This window comes from Choristoneura fumiferana, chromosome 13 (genome assembly GCF_025370935.1).
Source record: "Choristoneura fumiferana chromosome 13, NRCan_CFum_1, whole genome shotgun sequence".
NCBI lineage: Eukaryota > Metazoa > Arthropoda > Insecta > Lepidoptera > Tortricidae > Choristoneura > Choristoneura fumiferana.
This window is the reverse complement of record NC_133484.1, coordinates 10,261,798-10,285,468: the sequence shown is the minus strand read 5'-3', so window position 1 is coordinate 10,285,468 and position 23,671 is coordinate 10,261,798. Positions and strand designations below refer to the sequence as shown.

General features: G+C 36.0%; 1 protein-coding gene across 3 annotated transcripts in view; it reads left to right on the top strand.

Moving 5' to 3' along the window:
- Positions 1-23,671, top strand: part of Pxd (Peroxidase) — a 141,826-nt gene that overhangs the window by 96,958 nt on the left and 21,197 nt on the right. For all 3 annotated transcript variants that reach the window (XM_074096234.1, XM_074096232.1, XM_074096233.1), the window contains 4 exons: positions 18,295-18,492; positions 18,990-19,140; positions 19,723-19,899; positions 21,066-21,216. In XM_074096234.1, the coding sequence (XP_073952335.1) occupies positions 18,295-18,492; positions 18,990-19,140; positions 19,723-19,899; positions 21,066-21,216 (677 nt within the window). The remainder of the gene's footprint in view (positions 1-18,294; positions 18,493-18,989; positions 19,141-19,722; positions 19,900-21,065; positions 21,217-23,671) is intronic.

The window sequence follows — 23,671 nt, the reverse complement described above, 5'->3', positions numbered from 1 at the left end:
GCCATGCTATTGTTTTTTATTTGCAGTGCCGGTTGCTAAAATGCTCGTAAATAAAGTGAAACTCACACCAATAAAGCACCGACGAAATATGAAACGCTTGGCTTAAACATTTTAAATTACTTTTGTTTTCTGCGCTACTAATCATGCTGCATTGTTATGTCGCAATTATACCGAACCTTGGTAAAATAGTGCCTTCATCCATCAACATAACATGTCATAAGTCACATGTTAAATTTACGCACTTCCTGGAATGTTTAAAATGTAACAAAACAATGACAACTTCCTTGAAAATATCGATTAGCCTTAAAGGGGTGATTGATGTAATGTATCGGTACATTACAGGCATAATATTGTGTGGGACCGGGATCCGGAAGTTTGCAGCCAAGTTTATAAACACGCACCGAACTGTGAGGTCTCTCAATTTACCCTAACAGCTTGTCTGCTTCACTCTGGGGCTATACAACATCTTGGACTTGGAAATAGTAATTTGGCGAAAACATTTGAAAAATAGGTAAGAATTATATTCTTTATTTATGAGATATGTAATAAGTAAGCAATGCATATACACATTACTTTTGCAAAAAAAAAATATTGAAAGGCCAAAGCTGAAAAGTACCTATTTTTATAAAAAATTACGCGGGTCATGCCGATAGAAATTCTTTACAAATCGGTCAAAGGGCAAAACTAATTCGATTTAAAATGCCTTTTAATTTTTAACCTTTTTTCTACGGAATCTTAAACGTCTTAGTGTACGTTTTTTTTAATAAGTTCATTATTTATTTGCGATATTCTGAGGGATCTTTAAAAAAGGTGCTACTTATTCTCTCAAAGACTTGATTGTCCCCTCTAATGCATAAAATAATATTTATTCTATTAGTTAATACTAGATAAATTATCATTCTTCTGAATTACATACACAAAATAAAGCACAATAAAAGCTAAACTGAGTCTAATGCCATAATGGTACAAAGAAGATACCAATATTTAAAATAAATAAAATAAATAAATAAATAAATAAATAAATAATATCACGGGACAATTCACATCAATTGACCTAGTCCCAAAGTATTAAGCTTAGCAAAGCTTGTGTTATGGGTAGGTACTAAGCAACCCAAAAAAATAAAAAAAGACTCCAAAAACCAATCTTAATCATCTTGCCGTCTTGCAGCCACCATCACGTAAACCTTGTCGCGAACCCCCTACCGTCGAATAGCGAACCCCTAGGAGTTACCCCACTTTGAGAAACCCTGCTTTAGATTGATTATTGACATAGATAGATAGACATAAAAAAGAAAGATATTATACAATCGTTATCATTAACGCTATATTTAAGAGCTACCTTCGTACCAAATTTCAAGTTTCTAGGACAACTGGAACTTCCTAGTTCCTATTTTGTTCTCCAGCAATCTGTACGGAAACACCTTTTTAACGAATTAACCTTTTGATTGCCTTGACCAAAGTCACCTTAGAACACGAAGACGGATAACAAAGTGATCGTATAAGGTTTCTTTTTTGTCGACTGAGGTACGGAAGCCTAAATATTTCACATAAAAAAGGTAATAAAAACGTTAAACTTCAATACAGCCACACTATGTGCAGGTTACACAACATCTTGAAAATTAACGTCTGAAAGTCTCGATTCAGAATGTGAATGCTAAAATTCTTAATTTGCTAGACGAACACTACATTAATATATGCATTTTCAAGAGACCTATTTATTGTACTTAGGTACAATATGATACAATACAATTAATCCTTATTATTACTTTCTTTATCACAATAATAATTAACAACTTTCCACGAACAACGCTACTTCCCATAACACTGGTTTAACAAGGAATGAAATAGAAGGTGTGCAATATGTCGAAGATTAAATATGGATACTCGCATCTGGGAACACTGGCTTCGACGTGAGCTAAATGACAAGTCAGTAAATGCTTAGATAGTGTAAATACTCGAGTCTTAATACACGGTAGCTCAGACTTAATGGAATCTTTTCCTTTAGCTAAAGTGTTCACAAATTTTCAAAATTCGTTTTTTGTTCCCCACGACTTTACGGACCCTCTTGGCGCTATAGCCCAACTCGCACTTGGCCGATTTTATGGAAATAAATATTAATTTTTTCTCAAAATTTACATAACAAGACTGCAATCGAGAGCATCTTCGTGTATAAAAACGGGTGGGTGCATTATGAACAGCATTAATTTACTTGGAGACCAGGCAACATTAAACTGCTCATCTTCACCGTGGCCATTCAGGTAATATCATTTTCTTCCAACTATGATTTAATTGAATCATAACCGCACTAAATACCCAGCACAAAGCGGGACTTTTCTGCTCTAGAGAAGAAAAAATGTATAAAAATCCTTTATTGCATTGTTTTAGGTTTCCAAAATTTTTAAACCAAGTCGCAACACCTTTAAATTGTAATGTGACTTGCAATAAACGATTCTAATTCACAAGTACATGTATTTTTGCTATAAAATTAGCCTGCATAGTGTAAAAAAATCTAGTGTTAGGTTGCTCAACCTGCCGGTCTTATGAAGTTTGACAGATTGTGTATAAAAAATTGTTGCTACAGGTTGCTACCAATCCTACCAAAAACAGTAAGTAGTCGTATATTTAAATAAAACTTTGTGTGTTTGGTTGGCCAACCTGGCGCCCATCCGAAATTTGACAGATCGCGGGTAAAAATATCTGCTACTGGCTACTGACTCTGCCAAAAAAAAGTAAGAAATTTGAAAAAATAAACAAATTGGCGGGAACCTTGCGAATTTTCCGTGGACTTTTTTTGGAGTGCGAATGTAAACTTACAAAATGGAATCATCGAATGCTAGTGACATTTATTTCCTATTAATTGTTTAGCATGAGTTTTTTTTCGTCTACTATTCCTGTAATAGCTGAAAGAAAAGCAGTTTATGCATCTCGTATAAAGTGCGGATTGGGAACTTCACACACGCCCCTGAGCTTCGCAGGTTCAGGTTTTCTCACGATGTTTACCTTCACCGTCAAGCTCGCGTTAAATTTCAAATGTAAGCACATGAATTTCGGAAAACAAAGGTGCAGGCCCGGGTTCGCACCCACGACCAGTAAGTATTATTTGTGGCGTTATCTGGGAAAAGGTACCTTGTTGTCGGTTCTAGTTTCCGAGATAATCGCGTTTAAAGTAAAATGTCGAAAAAATCATTTTTTCTTTTTTTACTCTATATTAATAAGCAGGGTCTAAATTTTAATTTGACAGAGACACAAGTTTTTAAATCGATTATTTATGAGTTAAAACATCCCTTAAAGTTTAGTAAGAAAGGTACCTTATTGTCGGTGCCACTCTTGAATGCTTACTGTGGGCTCGGTATCGGTTTGGAAGACGTGTCGGACGTCGATACTTTGTCGGCGCTTCATCATCATCATCATCATCCCAGCTTATATACGTCCCACTGCTGGGTGCAGGCTTCCTCTCAGAATGAGAGAGCTTGGGCAGTAGTTCCCACGCGGGCCCAGTGCGGTGCTTGTCGGCGCGTAAAAAACGTCAATCAGAATCATCATAAAATGCGTTTAATTAGAGTAAGGTAAATCATCAATAACTGGCCACCATTAGGCGGTAGCCAGTTAGGGCCTTATCACACTAGCGATTTGCGGCGAGTTGAAAGCGAGGCGATCGCTAGTGTGATAAGCCCCTTATTGACGATTTACGCCAATTTGTGTCTTTTATTTTTTATTCGACTGGATGGCAAACGGGCAAGTGGGTCACCTGATGGTAAGAGATTACCACCGCCCCTAGACACCTGCAACACCAGGGTATTGCAGATGCGTTGCCAACCTAGAGGCCTAAGATGGGATACCTCAAGTGCCAGTAATTTCACCGGCTGTCTTACTCTCCACGCCGAAAACAACAATGCAAGCACTGCTATTTCACGGCAGGATTAGCGAGCAAGATGGTGGTAGCAATACGGGCGGACCTTGCACAAGGTCCTACCACCTGCTGGTCTTTAGAGGTTGATTTATAATAATAATAATAACGATTAATAGTTACAACTACAAATCAAAAGCATTTTTTTATATCTTATTCTTAATTCTTTACTATTTCACTAAACATTTTACGCCCATTTTACATAAGGTACCTTTTCAAATACGTTAATCATTTAGTGTTTGTTGAGACAAAATTATAGATTTTTGGTAAAAGTTTTTATACTACAGTGTTCTTAAATTAAGGGCTGTTTCACCATCCATTGATTAGTGTTAACCGACGGTTAAATGTGATGCCGTCTGTCTATTCGAACAAAGCGAATAGAGACGGCATCACACCTAACACTAATCAATGGATGGTGAAACAGCCCCTTGACTATTAAAATTAATCGTAAGTTATTAGTCGTTTTCAAATGATATCACTTCATATCACTAAATATTTTACCACCGGCGATAAGGTACTTTTTCGAAAATAAATAGTGATTGTACCAACTTTTTACTAAACTTTACCTTGAATTTAGAGACTGAAAAAACTAGTTTTTTAAGATTTGTTGAGTTAATTTGGTCTCATTGGGCTATGTTTTAGCGTACTAAATATAAACGTTTGTTGATTTTGACTGTTTAATTACATTTGTAAACCACAAAGTTATTTTTGTTAAAGTATTTTTTTTTATACAATAAACAACGTTCATTCAAAACGGAGTAGTTCTTATTTAGTGTCCAATAACGCATAATATTTTTCCTTCGATAAAATCCAATGGAAATATACTATAAATAGAAAATTAAGTAAAAAATCCATCAACCTTTTTTTTACTTTATGATACTGACGACTTTATGATACTGACCTTTTGTGCAACATCCATGAAATTGATAAGTGAATTGTTGCGGAAAAATCCAAATAGAAGTTTCAAACCGGAGCCTTTAAAATGCGCATCGGGTTTCAAAAACAACCCTTAAAATTATTCAACTTCGGAAAAGGCGGTAGCGCTATAATGGGCGCCGCAAACTTTGGGTTTTCTTTTCTTTTTTTGCTTACTTAGTTGTTCTTTTTTGTTTCAGGAAAAATGGCGAGATCTTTCGCGATCGTCATGGCGCTATGCGCGGCTGCTCACAGTCAAAACTACCATGAGCTGCCAACAGGAGATGGCCAAGTTTACTACCTACAGAAAAACCAGAATCCGCTAGTTGATAGCCTGGACAGGATTTTCCAATATTCACCATTACCCGCCAGGTCACCTGTAAACGGATTTGGGTGAGAAAGTGACTTTAGTCTGTGGAAGTATTTCTAACATCAGTTATAACATAAAGTGTCAATAGCACTGCGAGTATATTCATTACTATCAAAGCAACAGGACTTAGAATTTATTTAAGTATAATTTGTTTTTTAATAATTCAATTTTACTTGTACTTCGACCACGAATACCGTAACATGGACGAAATGACAAGTTTTTGCAAATCAGTAAAATACGACCTTAGTACCTTACTTTAAATATTTATGTGCATTTTTACCTATTATTACGACGGTAAATTGAACCACTCAGTTTGTTTACAATCTAGCCAGCGACTAAACTACCGAATAAACTAACATGCTAACAGGGTGGCTACCACAATGTAAACAAGTTTAGTTCAATGAGCCGACAACTTTACCTTTACGGATGATTTGAAGATTTCTACTGGTACTACACAACACATAAGACTCCTTATAAAACAAGCAATATATCAAAAAGACAATATGCTGAATATGCTATTTTAAAATGTTAAGGGAGTGTGTTATAAATAACCAAAGATGATGCACTTAATTTTTGCTGACCAAAAATGTACATACTTATCCGGATGAAGCATTGCGAAGGACCAATAAGCTTCGAAATGGTCTTATTTTTAACTAATACGAGTATGTATTGTATGCGGACACAATTGTTGTTTTATTTTACTTACTGTAGATGCTATATAAGTGATAACCAAAATTTTAAAATTCGGTCTAAATAAGTTTAAAAAAAACATACTCAAAAGGTAGTTTACCTTCAAAATAGTTAGTTGTCCTCGTCAACTTTTTCCACAATTCTCATCTTATTCATTCATTCAAGGATTTATTTGGTGCCAAATGAACAGGTTATGGAAAAATAAAAGTTATTAAAACGGAGCTTGTCTTCTAGGTCCTGTGGGATTTGCTTGTTAAGTCTACGGTTAGTCCGTTATGAATCGATGATTCAATATTTAAGATTGAATATTTTTGAATATTAAGAATCAATGTAGAGAAATGTAAATGAAGTTTAGTTACTCCGATGGCTGATGTGGAATCTACACAAAACGAAAGTAACAGAATTATATTGCTTTTGAATTGCGCGAACTTAATACAACTATTGAGTAACTCTCAAATTATCAATTGTGTCCGCAACCGATAATGTACCAAATAATATTGCACCTTATCCAACATGCACATTATGTGTTGCACGTGCTTCTGTCATTAAACCCATTCTGCCAACAGCCCACCGGCGTCGAGAGCTCAGGCCAGCAATCATGCAACAAGGTTATTCAATTTTTTCTATGTTTTGTTATTAATGGCTTGTATATTATACTAAACTCGATCGAGACTCGCCATAAATAATTCAACTGCTTACTCAAAATATTCAACGTGCAATAACTTATTCTACCGAGTTCCCCCGAGATACTCGAATCGGCAAAATTTCGTGTTTTCACTCAACGAATAATGCGGGGAGATAGAAAAAGATTTTGTATTTGAGTAGTGTTATTTTCTTGGCATTTGGACAAAGGTAAAACTTGGTGCTTGTTTGAAAGTTTAATTTTTTACAACAACAATTCAACCCTTTGGTACTTCGGTACAATTTGGAAGGTAAATGAAAAACTTTGCGCTTTTCGGTTACGCTTGTGGTTTGGTCTTGTAAATAAACTTTTATGCATTGATTACAATGCATATTGCATGATGCTAACGTTTTGCTTCAAGTACCCAACGAGACAGAAATTATAATGAGTGAACATTCAACACACACTGTGTAGGTACATAGCAATATCAAAGCAATAGCATATAGAGGATTTTATCTGCAAGCTGCCTCAAATACTCTCATAAACTTAAATAGAATACGAATTACAAATATTTTAATTTAATTAAGCATTATAATAATAATACTATAATCTAGGTATTTAAGTATCTAAAGTCTTACAATTAGGATGCTTTATTTAATGACGGTAAATTTTATGCCGCGTCTCTGTTTATTTGAACAAAACAAAAAGGGCCGCCATCATTATTATCTAAGACATAAAATTTACCTATCCATGACAAGACATGAAACAGGCTTTTATTGTAAACCAGGCAAGTTATATAAGGTTAACGTTATATAGTAGGTGCTTTGGTAACCCACATTTACTTGACTTTTACGTTTAATACCTATACATACAGTTGGTATTTCAAACATTGAAAAGCGAGCTCTTTGCCGACTGACAGTTTGCGTCGTCAGGAATATAAATTTTAATATCGTTCGTGTGTAGTTTCAGCAACCCTCCACCGCCATTAGGAGTGGGAGTGGATCTCTCTGGATTGACATGCGGCCTTGCACCTCCCGTATGCCCGAAGGCACGATATCGGAGCATTGACGGTTCCTGCAACAACATTCAAAGGCCTGCATGGGGCATGGCACAGGGGCCCTACGGGCGCCTTTTGCCTTTTAACTATGCAGACGGTGAGTGTCTCTAACATACTCTGTGCATAAATAGTAAACGGCTAAATTGAAGATTATTTTTAAATGAGAAAGATATTTCCTCTAATCATACCAGCTTGACCACCGCAAATACGACCAAGCGATTTTAGATTTATATTAGTTGAGCAAGCGTATTGCTGATAAAAACAAAATTAAATAATAAAACCGGCCAAGAGCGTGTCAGACACGCACGTCCGAAATAGGGTTCCGTAGCCATTACGAAAAAAATAAGTAATATTTCGTATGTTGTAGTTCGATTTTCGAGGGGGGAGGGGAACGCTCGATTTTAATGAAAATTTGCACTTTAAAGATGCAAAATAACGCTAAATCGATAAATCGTTTTAGCAACCCCGTAATGGTTTTAAAAGACCTATCCAACGACACCCCAACTCTACTGTTTCTAACCACCTAACACCTAACGTTGTTGCACTGAACGTGTGACAACGTAACGTGGATTCAAACTAATGACATTACTTGTTTATGAGTGTCTTTATTCCAATTGGCTCAGTAAAGTTATTTTGAGGACGTGCCGGTAATCCTGTTTTTTGCTGATTAAACACAAATTTAAATCCTAATAAACTTAACCTTGTTTTATAGATATGGGACTAAGAAAGTAATTCCTAAAGGGTCTCCCCACATATTATTATTTAATAATTTATTTATTTGTACATAAGCATGTTACAGTTCACTATACAATAATTAGGTTTGTACATGAGAGTTACTATAGAGTATTCAGAAATTCTGTCCCCTAAACTAGGTATAAAATACCTGTATCTTAGGGGCAAATGATTTCTCCGATTTCGAACATCTTAAATACAATGTTAGGTATATTGACGCGGAAACGTCAAAAGCCGCGAGAAAAAATATTTATGGCCACTTAATAGAGCTAAAAAGGCAAGATTAAGGCTCGGCCGACACCTGCCGACGCGTCGACGTCTTTTTCAATCGGTTATTGCTGATTCCGCGTCAATAGATGTGGGGAGACCCTTATTCTATTGCTTGACCTTTTAAGGCATCAGCGCGTGGCCAGTATCCTCGACCGGGCAGCAGCTTCCCAACCCGCGCACCATCAGCCTGGCTCTCTTCCCTGACAAGAACCTAGTGGACCCAGTTTGGAACCTCAATGCCCAACAGTGGGGACAGATTATCACCCATGATATGTCGCTAACTGCGGGTGTGACCCAGACACGTAAGTATTTTTAACTCAGTTGTTTTAATAACATTTTGGAATAAAACTAAATTAATGGTCGGGCAAATCAATTTTATTGTTTGCACAAAAAAAATGAGTTTGAATTAAGTATCTCAGATTGAGTTTAGTTGTTGAATATAAGTACGTCGGATCTATGAATAAAACTTTAAATAGCTCAGACGTCAAGGGAAACAGTTATTCACGAAATGAAAACGTCAACCAATAACGTGTTTTACATAGAAAAGCTACTCGCGTATCTCTTTTAATCCAGCATCTTAAAGCAACTCGGAAGATTGAACAATCGCGATGGCAAATAATAAACGATTCCAGGAAACATCCGTTGCAGGTACCCTTTGAAATATATGAAAGCATAACAACTTATTTTAATCAAAAAATATGAAATAAAAACTAGAACAATACCACTCCTTGCAGTCGGGTAAATACTAATAAATACAAATAACGTTTTGAATCTTTCAATTTTTATGTTTTTAATTATTCTTCCTTTTTTATGTAAACTGTCATATTTACTTTTTAATTAAAGTGTAGAATACCTACGTGTTCGGAAAAAAAAGTTTTGCAAACCTTACTGTATCATATAACAAATTAAAGGGCTCGTTATGAGGATCTCAAATAGGTATATTTTTGTTATTGATTATTAGACATAGGAATCGACGGGGCAAAGTTTTATGACAGGTAGTGAGTTTCTATATCGATATCTCAATTACCGATGCTTGTTCCATATATTTACTAGTAATCGCCCCCAGCATTGTGTGTATTTTTTAAAAAGTACGAGTAAGTATTATTCTGATGACGAGTATGAAGTTCACACAAGAAAGAAAGAATAAATTTATTTACTTAAGTAAATTTGGCACAGCAAAAATAAAATAAAATTTCAGCTAAAAAACAGACAATTGTGCCGAAAGAAGTAAAAATTGGTCAAGTGCGAGTCGGAATCGTACATGAAGGGTTCCGTAAACAATTCAGTAAAAGTTTTTCTTAAAATTCTTCTAATATAAGTTTTTTTGCTGAGTGTACTTTATGCCCCTGGTTACCAAAGAACTCGTCAAAACGAGTCCAAACCAAACTCGAGGCGGTCGTGTCGTTTTACACAGAGTTCATATGGTCACCCGCTAGCTTTATCATTAGATCAACTCCATGTTATAATAATATTGCATTGTCATCGGATTTATACATGCGTGTAAAATTTCAGCTCAATCGGTTGAAGATATCCACTTCAAATTTGAGTTGAAGGATTCCACCCGAGCAAACATAGTTACATTAGGTACCTACACTGCAAATAAAATAATGCTTGTAAAAGTTTTTTTAAAAAATTCATTTTTAATACAAGCTTTAATTATTTTTGTTTAGTTTTCTCATTTTTAATAAACACATATTTACAAAAACAGAACTTGGAGTGATCACTAGTATATGGAACAAGCATCGATAATTGAGATTATCGATAATAGGAACTCACTAACTGTCAAATTTTGCCCCGTGGATTCGTATGTTTGTTTATTATCTTTCCTTCCCTTGTCGTCGTAGTTCTTTGTTTGCAAAAGAAGCAAACTAAATTCAGCAAAAGCCTTTAATTTAATCATTCTACCTAGATATCCTATTGACCTAACCTATAGACTTCTACAGGATGATCATTTAAACATTTCTGAAAATTTTACAGTTTCGGTGGAGAAAAAATTATAACTAGGTACCTAACCTACTAAATACGTAACAAAAATTATGCCAAACATTACGTTATGACTTTCAAAAATTATGCGACTACATACGCACCGTATTCTCAGAGGTTGACGTCAGCTGCGATTTAGTGTCAGTGCCATGCAGTCCTCAACTTTAGTGAATTATTTGTGAACTGATGTTGATGTTGTATTTGTGATGATGTTGTGCTATACTGATGTATAGCACAGTCAGGCTTCAATTTTGTATCGCGGAGTGAAAATTCACTTGAAACTTTACTTTTGCTGTAAGCTCTTCGCCAGAGGAAGAAAAAAGTTGTGTAAATCCTAGCTTTGGACTGAAAGCAAAACAGTTAGTGCTCAGCTCAGTAAAGAATCGGCTAAGTTTTAGTCAGACTCGGACACGACCGTATTATTAGATTAGACAGCGATGTGAGTAGGATTGAAAGATATATACATATATATTTACATTTATGAAGGTCAAGCAAACAATGCTAAAACAATCACGTTTCATACATTGCTATCCTTTCCACTTGAAGCTTCTATAAATACTTATCTTCAAATAGCTAAAATTACAAAAAAGAAAGGAACAAGCTAAATAATTACAATAAATGCTTTACTCAATCGCTTTGCGGCCTCCTGCAGTCGGGAAAAAGGGACAGTGCTGACGCAACTCATAGAAGATATTGTTTACCCGACTGCACGAAGGGGGGGGGGGGGTTATGTTTTTCGAGCGTATATATGTATGTGGGTATGTAATGTCCATTTCTTCGGTCCTCGCTGCAGCCTAAACGGCTGGACGGATTTTAACATATGAGGTTTAACATATTTCAATATGTTGTCTGCGAAAAAAATATGGCGGGGATTGAAAAAAAAAATGTAAGTATTGTAACAATTATGGATACCAAATGAAAGCTAACAATTAGCCCATTCTAAATATATATGGGTTATAATAAACCACTTACTAACTACTACCATTAACTACCAATTACTACTACAACTACTACTTTTACTTTTAATCTACCATTTTCACAGAAATATTAAAAAAAGTATAAAATAAAACATTAAATAAAAAAAATAAAAGGAAGAAAATAAGTCTAGTGGTCTAGAACTCTGTTAAGTAGCTAACTTAAAGTTCAATAGTCAGGACCCATATATATTATGACCAGCTCAAAAATTCCTAGTAATGGGTCCCGACTATTGAACTTTAAATTAGCTACTCAACAGAGTACTAGACCGCTAGACTTATTTTCTTCTTTTTAGTTTTTAAGACATTCGGGTTTTTGATTTTTTTAACTAATTTAATGTTTTTTACATGACACGAGGTGTCAGTAACTGTATACTTACACAGGCTTTTAGCAGGACAGCTAGCCGTCATTAATGAACTCAATCTGTATGAAGTTTTACATTCTACTGCGTCGTAACTGCGTTGCCTTTTAGTCGAAATTTTACTCCTGTTGAAATTTTGCGTGGAGATTTGAAATAGTTAACGTTTCTGGTCAGAACTTGACGTTTAACAACGTCTTTGTTGACATCATGAGAGCTAGTGAAAATCTAAAATGAAATGAAGGGTCCCCGGAAAGAGTTTTCAGATTATATAATTCAATGGTAAATCATAGTACTTTGCGAGCTCAGTTTAGAGATTCAAATCACAATTTTTAAAAAGGTGACTGACTAAACACGTTCTTTTCGTGGACCCTTCAAATAGCAAATAAAAAGATGGCGCACTAATTTATTTGGAATGCTTTACTTTTGGTGACATGTAATTTATAGTAGAGTCAGTATAGTCGAACAGGTAAGTGCTTTAGGTACAGTTTTTTGTTGTGATATCAGATTTTTTTTAAAGCTCGCATTGACATGTGAGTTTTGATAATATGCAATATTTTACGCTGTATACTTGACATTGAAGCTTAGGGTGGTAAAGGAATTTCCTAGTCGACTGTAGAGATAGAGAATATCATTTAGTTTTAACATAGCAATTGATAACATACTACGCAGTTTGTAATTTTAGTTTAGTTTATTATATTGTTTTTGTTTTGTTTTATTGTAGTTGTTAATTGATAAATAAATATTTCATATATTTATTTATGGTTTGATTCAAGACTATACAGACAAAGACTAGTTAGCATGTGAAGTCACACGTAAGTAGCGCCATACTTACTGCATAGATAATACCGTTTTAGAAAGAGATAGATATGCATAGATTTTACAAAATTCCCTTTGCTATTTTCAACCGAACTATTTTTTTTCCTCACTAAAAAGTGATGGTATAGGTAGCTATATTTTCATAATAATAATAGGGGGGGTCCACATCAACTCGCATAATTGTTGAAAGTCAGAATGTAATGTTTGTCATTATGTATGTGGGAATGAGGGTGGATTTGCAGATGAATGGTTTGATGAACAAGAGCGGACGGAATGACCGATGATTTTTGTGGAGTGAATGGGACAAGCGAGTGAGTTGGAGAGTGCGAGTTTTGATCGGGTGAGCCTATGCGCTAGTGGTGTTTTCTGTTATTTGCTTTTAAATACGTATTCAATAGTTTAATTTTTAATAAACTTTTTCTTAATTTATTTCGAAAAGTTTGTTTTCCTTCGCACGATCCCACATTTTTGGGGGCTCGTCCGGGATTTGACAATTAGGCTAGCTTTACTACCAAGCCTCATGACATACTCGTAATAATAAAAATAATTACCTGCAGTAAATTTAGTAGCTAACGCGATTTTCATAATAAAGAATAAACTAAACTATTAACTGTTTTTTCTATATTTGGAACAGTTAAGCTACGGCGTCTTTCTGTAAACATCCATTTCAACGAACTGAACGATCTTTCTGCGTCGGTAGTTGTAATAGGCGCGAGTAGGGACTTAATCTCTTCAGGTTCATATCATAATGACTTATGTCTTTCATTTATATAACATTATGTTTTAATGTATTTTTTTTTTAAATTAATTACTCATTAGGCAGAAACCTGCTAGAGTACATTCTGTTTTTTATGTGAATACCTACTCTTTGGCCAATGGCTAATGTCTGCCTGCGACCTGGGGGGGTTACTACGAAATGTGAAAATCGAAGTTCGTGTCGTTCCGTCCCTTTCACTCTCGTATTAAATAATATAAGCATCAGCGGGACGGCAAGATACGTGACAGATACCATAGATAAACCTAGATATTTATGGATTTACTTTCCAGGTAAAGGGAATCCCTGAAATAAAAATACGAAGGTCAAACTAAGGTCAAGCATATTTTTGCCTATATATTCGTAACCCTTAAGTATTTTTGGGTCAGAATTTAATTTTTGCGTTAGTAGATGCGCATCGTAATAATAGGATATGGCAAATTCAGGAATTGTCAAATACCGTACATTAATTGATGTCTTAGGTTTCCTTTTGACTACGCCTGTGTTGTAGTCAGATGACTCCTTCTAGTACAACTTGTTTAACTTTGTACAGGTAGTAAGTGGTTTTTTTTTTACATTACAGACAGCGAGAATAAGACAGATGTACGAGAATGTACAGGTACTTTGGACCACAATCCAAGAAGTGCGTGTTTAATGTGTGTTTGCTCGGCATTGATTAATTGGATATTTCTTTTTAAGTGCTGCTATTTGCTTTTGTGATGACCTGAGGGTTTGAATACGCGTGTTGTATCGATTTGGGATTAAGCATCGCTTTTGACTGGATGAAATTGAGTTTTTGTTAATTTACTTCGGCTTTCATTTTTGTTTACGGTTTCATTTCAAATTACAAATATATCATACAGCAATTTAATTTATTAAATGTCAAGAACTAAATATTAATTCTTGTATTTAGATAGAGATCTTGTATTTAGATAGAGACTTTGTATTAAGATAGAGAAATAATGTACTTGTACACGTAGAAGTTATTTGTATAAGTAATTGTAGACTTTTAAGGGACAAATTAATTGACTGACTGAGTTCTTTTTTAACATCCGACGCAAGTTATTCTAAAGTATTTTACATAAATTATTTCAATACACAGCTGTATCTATGAAAACTAATTAATGTTATACAAATACGAGTATGTATTATCATTCGAAAAGGTTTGTGGCTTATCATTTGTGGGGAAAGTTTGTGTAAAAAGTTAATTAAATGATCATCTATGTTGTGATGTAAGTTTTTTTTGTGTTGTTATTTTTACTGCTTTTGTAAAACGGTATGATTTTGTAAAACGGTATGATCGGTCTCATTTGAAAACTAGGCAACAGAAATAGATAAATTTTTGTAAGCATGGACTAGACGTAATTATCTATGCATGTGGTTGTTTAGATTTTCATATAAATGTGTAATATCAGAATTACAGGAACTCAAAAGTCAACAAAAAAATATGTCAACTTTGCACGAGAATTACAGACTAATAAAGTATTATTACAAAAATTGAAAAAACCACAGGCATAGAAAATATAATGAATATCTTGATTGTAAAATATTATTGATTTCTGTGCTATACTTTTCGTATAATATGAGGACAACGAAATCCAAAATTCAACCGCTCAAATCTTGAAAAGCCTACAGCTATCTCGATATAAATTACAGACGTCGTTGCGGAAGGCATGGGGGGGACGGCTGCGAGCGCTTATGTTACGAGCGATAAAGACAGCAATATCCCAAACGAATACCTAACGCGGCCGCGCGGCCAGCAGGGAAACTTCTCTTAAAGGCGTAGAAATTACAAAAATGCCGGTTTACGTACCTACCAATATGGTTTTATATCTGCTTTTTTTTTCATTGCAGACAAGGAGCCAGTAACGTGTTGCAATGATAACGGGCAACTAGTACAAGATGCGGTCACCAACCCCCCAGTGCAGACCCATCCTGATTCCCCCTGGGGACCCAGTGCACGCCCCCTACGGAACCCAGTGCATGAACTTCGTGAGGACCGCCAGCACAAGGGATCGGGGTTGCACACCCCCAGCTGCTCCTGCAGTGCCGGTAATGATAAATTATACATATTTTTTACACTACCAATATAATTAATGAGCATTATACATATTTTAACACCACCAATATCATTAATGAGCATTATCGTCATTATGTGTTTATCCCTTGTCTGGTAGTACAAACTTTAAGAGTTTGGGATTTAGGTCAATTGGTGCCACTGCTGATTGATGCTGCTGTTTAGTTGACACCATAACACAATCATTTCAAGAAGCAACACTAATAATAAACCTTTTTATTTTAGACCAGAAAACCAGGCTTATTTTCAATTAACTGCAACATTAAATTTTTAGTCGCTTTAAAGTACTAACCTAATATCACTCAGCAGAGATTACCTACTCGTACCTTTTTTAAGGTTTAGCGGCTGAAATATCGTGTCCTTATTATGACGTACTGACACAACATTGCTTTTCTAATAGCTTTTTGTTAAACAAACAGTCTACCTTCGTTTGACTTTATCAAGTCAAACCTTGGATAATAGCTCGTGGAACAACAGTTTACTGTCCCAATTTACTTACCCTCAATCCGTTTAAATGTATAAAACTTTATGGACATAAGCCGTCCCCTTTGATAATCAAAACGATTCCAAGTAATTAAAGAATTAGAAATGCTATTATACTTCTTTTGTAAGGGAGACAATCGGACCGATTAACCCCTAAAGCCGGACTTTCGACTTTATATTGCCGCGGCTTGACTTCGTGTCTTCGCTCTTTGATGCGGCCTTCAAAGCTTTGTTCCATTATTTACACCAAATATTCATAACTAAATCCCATTATACTCGTATTGTTTTTTATAACAAAGCTTTTTCGATTTTCCGTTGTTTTACGAGTCAGGCGCGTACATGAGTGGACTCATAGGATACAAGTAGAGACTGAGTCTATTTAGTTTAGATACAAGATGACATTTTAAAGTATTTTCTAGTGTTTCTGGCTAAGATACAATATGATGTATTATTTCAATTAGGTACTTTAATCCATCGACATATTTGTAAGGTACATAGATGTCAATGTTTTAATTATTCTTATATAATTTGAGATTTAATTTCGTCTGCGAATGATCATCCTTAATTTTATCAGACAATTCCTCCTCCCCTATATAATAAATTGTCTTCTCTTAATTAGGTTAGCTGGAAGAGATCCCTTCTTAGAGATAAGCTTACCTTTGTTCTCCTCTCTGTGTATTTGTATTTTTATTTTTATGTGCAATAAAGAGTTTACATACATACAATTTTAACTGAATCATATTGTGCAGCATTAACTGAGCAAGAGACTCTGATTTAGTTATTTTACCTTGTAGCTAAACCAAATCGACCTAAATCCATTCGATTGTTTGATATTATTCAAAATTGCTGATTCCCGAAAATTTTTCGGTCCTGTAGGTATCAATTAATTTTCCGCACTGGCATCCTCGGCCCATACACGTCTTACTTCTGGCACAGACCTCCTCTCAAAATCTGAGGTTTGAACTGTGGTATCCACGCAAACCAGTGCGGATTGGAACCTTCATACAACTTAATGCTTCAGAGGTGTGTGCATTCTTCTTCTGTTTCTACTACGAATTAAGTACTTTAATTAGCTTTTTGGTCAGCTCTCCGTGGTGACTGCATACATGGACCTATCACAAGTGTACGGCAGCAGCGTGGGTCAAGCCTCGCCGTTGCGGGAGTACCAAGAAGGCCGCATGCTGACCGTGCTACGAGAAGGCAGAGAGTGGCCTCCGCAGGACCCCAACGTCACTGTCACTTGTGAATCGGCGCAATCGCCACTTGAACCTTGCTATTTGGCTGGTGAGTTTAATGACCTACGCAGAAAATGACTTTTCTAGAACATAACCTACCAAGAAAATGGCATACCTAGAACATGACCTACTCTGAAAATGACTTACATAGAACATACCTACTTATAAACTGACTAAACTAGAACATGACCTACTCATAAAATGACTAACCTAGAACATGACCTATTCATAAAATGACTAACCTAGAACATGACCTACGTCAGCCAAAGGATAATCTAGGTGTCACAGAAAACCCTCTGTGGAGAACACGCAGGAAAACAAACGATACAGCCGCACGCATCCTGCTGGAATGATCTGACGAAGCGAAATATAAGGTCACTATATAACGTCCCCGTGTTACTTCAGGAAGTCATCTGCGAAACGTAGGCTACCAGGCGTCGTCCAGGAGCTAGCCTGTCATTATAATATCTATAACCGACTAGGTACACAGAATAGATGCAGCCGCGAACAGGAATTGTTGAGCCAGTTATCACTGTTCGTAATTTGGCCGTGGCTATTCTGGCTTATTAATGATGATATTTGCTATAAGTTTGTATAACACGGCTAAATTATGAACAGTGGCGAGTGGCTTAGCAATCCCTATGCGCGATGGTAAAAAGAGCATCGTCGAGTTGTGGAAAGCAACCTGCTAATATAAAGCTGCGTATCGACTTCGCGCGGCTGCCATGCGAGCATTGCTCGACCACGACAAACCTGTGATTTGTACGAGCTGCCGCGCGCGGTGGCACGGAATCCATAGTGCGCGGCTACCGCGCGAGGTAATGTTCCATGGTTTGCCGCTTGATACACAGCTTTATAACTATGATTAAGTGTGATGAACGAACACATGCACCTCATTTGCAGAAACTTTCTTGCCACTTGGAACTTATACATAGACGCACGGGTGGTATTGCTTCCTGACCCATCACTTTTTATGACTTCTACCTATGTTCATCATCATCATTATGGCTTGACGTCACAGAAATATGTTTACGAAAATGTTATCAGGTGACATCAGAATGAACCAGAACCCGCAACTAACGGTTCTTCAGATCATCCTTCTGCGTGAGCACAACCGCTTGGCAGATGCTCTTACGCACCTCAACCCACACTGGGGCGATGAGACGGTGTTCCAGGAGGCGCGCCGCATAAACATCGCGCAGTACCAACACATCAATTATTATGAATACTTGCCCATATTCCTTGGTAAGTTAGATAATGAGACATTCCTTGTTACCTACTTCCTACAAACTGTTAATTGTTTTTCTCAACTTTATCTGTTCCTATGTAAGTATATTAGTATGTTAAAACTAAGCCTTGTAGGTCAACTTTCAATTAGTTCCTATGCCCGAATGTCAAACTATTATAATTAGGAGAATGCTTGCGTGAAATATTTTTGCAGCCTATGACAAAACAATTTATAGGTAGTAATAAAATTTGTGGTACTAACTTTTTTAGATCTTGGCTGTCGATTATTTTATTTTATTAAACGACCATTAAATTAAGGTCCGAACAAAAGGGCCTAATAAATATTTCGGGACTGGGAACTAAGCAACCTTACAAATCTCTTTAAATATATTTGTTGTACACTAAACAGATTACAACGCATTTGTACACTTTTCCCTTTACTTAAGGGGCCTTCTTAACTCTGCGTATGGGGAAAGGAAGTTAGTGTTTTTAAAATTTTGATATTTGTGTTTTAGGAGCCGAAAACATGATCAAAAATAAACTCATCTACCCCGGTGTACACGGCTACGTGAACGACTACAATCCTAATGTGGATCCTGCTGTCTTGGATGAACACGCTACCGCCGCCTTCAGACACTTCCACACTCTCATTCGAGGCTTCCTTCAGTAAGTAACTTAAGCTTGTATTAAGCGTTAAGCTGATAAGTTGGGTATATTTATTTGATTTACGCACACCTGACGGCAAAGTGCCTTTCATCAACTTGCTAGCTTTTGCATCGAATCGGCTGCGATATTTACGTAAGAAGTCTTTTGTACCTACTGTACTTTAATAATTAAATATCGCCGGAGAATTCTCACTTATTTTGTATCTCCTTAGTTTTCTGGTAAAAATAAGATAAACATAATGGATAAAAAATTTAATGGTTGGCGTTAAAATAAATACATTGGAGATGTTTCGGGATTTATAAATCGAGAGCTCTTTTAAGGTAACCCATGGGAAATATGTCTAAAGAAATGCCCAGTGAAAATAAAGAACGATGTTTTCAACGTTGTATTTTAGAGTCAACAGGAATGAATAAATCTTCTTTGCGGACAAATCTCTTACCTCCTTTTTATTTTTGTGATCAACTGCGAATATTATTACGAATTACACAGTACATAATAAAATAGACAGCTTTAAAGTATTGGAACTAGTCCTTTAGGCTGGAATTTGAAATTAAATAATTCTTCTTTCTGTTATCTTCGCAGGTTAATTTCCGAAAATCGTCAATTGCTAGGTGCAGTGCGTATGAGCGATTGGTTCAACAGGCCGCTTCTCCTGGAAATCGGCACGACGTTCGAAGACCTAGCTCGTGGGCTGACGACGCAGCAAATGGACTTCAGTGATCAGTTCTGGAGCACCGAAATGACACAGTTTCTATTTAAGTAAGACGAAATTATTTTTTTAATTTTGACTAACTTAGATTATACCTAATATGTAGTATATTTTTTATATTCCTGTCATACAGACTGATGTGAAATGAATACTTTCTTGACTTGGCATGTCCAGGCTGAGAGGTGTTTCACTTAAATGCATGAACTCTTATTATTTGAAGATTAATTTTATAATTACATAATACAAGCTTTTGCCCGCAGCTTCGCCCGCGTGGAATTCGGTTATCGCATTTTGTGCATTTTTTCGGGATAAAAAGTAGCCTATGTCACTCTCAGGCCCATAAACTATCTCTATGACAAAAATCACGTCGATCCGTCGCTCTGTTTTGACGTGAAAGTTGAACAAACATACACACATATTTTTGCATGTTTCGCATTTATAATATTAAAGTAAGAGTATGGATTACTTCCGTTATAAAAATTTTACCCAGTAATGTCTAATAATGTCCCAAAAGCTATCAAACTGGCAACAAATATGATAACAATGTTAACATTTTAGCTCCATCCGGAATTTCAGTAATACAATGTTTGACCGAAATTAACATTTAGACAGCTTTGCTAAATAACGTAGGTATTAGCTATTTAAGTTATGTTGATAAGTTTAATGTATCGCGAATCCCCCTCCTATAACCTTCATTTTGTCAACGAAACAGAAATCTATTCTGTTGCCTCAAAGGATTTGCGAATAATGCGCCTTACTGAATCGAATATTATTGTGAATTAGATTGAAAACGAGGGTCGTGAATTTGAGCCCGGGTCAAACAAATATTTAGCCGGCCGGGGATCGAACCCGAGACCTCAAGCTTTGTAGTTCGGTTCTCTACCACTCGGCTATCTTTTTTTTTGTCTCTAATATGCCAAAAAAATCAATCGGACTATGAAAGTGAGTTAAATTCGACTTCTAAGATTTTTTAAATAATCAGAAGTAATTATGTTGAGACTTAGACGTACTCAATTAAAGAACGTTTGCTCGATATGTTTCTTTTAGAGAAAAGAAAATATCTCTTATTTGGCTACCCTAGCTAGCACTCCCTGATGATGCACCACTCCGAACCCGTACTATTTGGATCCGTACTATTTGAGGAAAACCGCGGCTAAAAACACGCAAGCAACTCATTAATTTCAATACCTAGACAATAATTTACTATTTACTACAGACGTAACAACACGGTGGGCGGCGATCTCCGCGCAACCGATATCCAACGCGGCAGGGACCATGGCCTCGCAAACTATGTGACCACTCGTGGTGCCTGTGGGCTGCCCGTGCCCAAGTCTTTCGCCGACATGACGGACTTCATATCCCAAGAGGTAAGGATATAGAAAATGACAATTTTAAAGACTTTTTTAATTCAGGAGGTTCATGAGAAAAAAAATTAGGTACTTACTTCAGGTATTTATCTGCGCAAAATAAGCGCACAAAGACGTCGTTAGAGTGGCGGAGAACAGCTCGCTTATACCTCATTGATGTCAGCAAGAAATAAAAAACCAAAAAACGAATAAAAAAAAAAAAAACAAAAAAACAAAACAAAATTATCACTTAATTACTAGTTGCCGCGACTACGTCTACGAAGATTTCGTTTATCACTATCCCGCTGTGAATGATCCAAAAAAAAGTATTACTTTTGTTAATCCATGTTAACTGTCTATAACTGCAATGTGAACTGGGGATCTACCATGATCTTTTCATAAACGATCCAAACGCACAGCAGTTCAATTTAGGCACCTAAACTGAATCGTCGAAATTGGTACCACGACGTTTATTTCTCAGACCTGAGTCTCAATGGTTTACAAGTGAATGAAAGACCGATATTGTCTCTGGTCCGAAACTGAAACGCTAAGTCGCGAAAGGGATGCCGCTATATGCAAACCAAATATTGTACACTAAAACCTCTTTATTTTGGAAAACCATAACTCTATGTCATTCCGTGTTCTTAGCAACCGTTGTGTTGATTACAAGTTGATGAGTTGATTACAAATAAAATGTTTACGCTGTCACTAATCCAAGAGTCTTTTTTCTCACTGAAAAATTAGTTTTATCAATCAGGAGTTAAGAAGCACAATGTCGTGGGTACCTATGAAAAGTTATAAAACTTGATTAAAAGTTTAAAAGTTCTTGAAATTTAAATATATTCCAAGTAAAACACTTACAATTCGAAAAGAACTGACAGAATGAGTAACTTATACTGAATCGCTAAATTTGACACTGAAGCGATTCAATTCCCACTCAAGTTAAGCGTCATGGTACGAAAACCGCTTGAAGTGAGTGAATGAAAATGTCTGTATCGCTGTCGCTGAACCGTGCTTGAACTGAATCGCAAAAGTAACGTCGTGGTACAAAATAGCGATGCAGTTCAGTTTAGAGCCTAAACTGAATCGTATTAAGAGAGCGTGGTAGCCCCTCTGTGCTTTTCAATTATTTTTTTTAGTAATTTCTACATTATTGTGTAACAAACATTCAAACTGTCTTATTTTTAATATAACTAAAAAAAACATACTTAGCAATTAGGATTTCAACGACATTGGCATGCAGTATAAAGTTAATATTTTGACCTAGTTCAAAAATTATTACTAAACGAAGATTAATTAAACGAATAAAGGGGTTCGAGATCACAAATAATTACTATTACTGTTACTGGCGATATGTGAAATTAAATCAGTTCTCGTTAATCCATTTATACCTACACATTACACGTTGAGCTTATCGAAGTTTAGTAAATTTTCTTGGACTTCTAATAAGACGAACAGTCTGAATAGTTATACCTCAAGTTTGAATTCTTGTTAGAAACTCATTTAAGTTCACGATCAATGTAGTAGTAGGTTCCATCTGGAGGTCAAATAAGAGTATCTTCTTTTTTGGATAACTTTGCCTTTTATTTACTCAATCAGAAACGCTTCAGAAAACTTTAGCAAAATTCCAACACATAAATATTCTTTGGATTTCTTAAAATGAATTCTCGAAAGATTTCGGCACGTTTAGTCTGCAGGCACCATCGAGGCGACAGTCGCAAGCAGTCTGGCGGAAACGTGCGTTGAATCATTTACTGTGCCCTTAGTGTAAGTTTTCGGTTACAAAATACGTCTCGATCGCGTTCGCGTTAAAATCTCATTTGGTATGCAAACACGAAGAGCGCCACTAGCGGAACGTTAGCGATGTTCGTGTTTCCATACAAACATTCCTAAATATTCGTAGTGGTTTGAAAATGAATCCATGATATTTTGCAACCCGGTTAGTTGAACACCCACCCGCCCAGTTTTTTTTTGGCACTTACGTTTTAAAATGCAGTCACGCTCACGATTTAAACGCGTTACATTTTCGATTAATGTACGAAAACATTTAATTTACCTAGGCATATATTATCTATCACAACTTCAGCTATCTTACTGCGATACAACATTAGTAGATTATTGCCCTTATTCCTCGAAGTACCACCCTCTCCCTTGGCATGGAAGTAGGCAATTGCTGGCTGAGTATGAGTAGGTATTAAGCAGACGAGCTTGCGAGTCCGTTTAACTAATACGAAGCCAGCAATTGCTATTCCAACCGATTCTATTATGATTACATTTAATTTTTTTCCAATATTTTATTTCTTTCCTTTATTTTTTCAATAAAATAAACTGCATGTGTATTGTATGTAAGTATGTGTATTTTTCCACCGAACACACCACAAGCTGTTTTAGACCCAATAAAAAAAGCCCGGAGTTCCAACAAAATAACTGATACCAGCCATTTGATTGGGCTTTATAAATTTATACGACTTGTAAC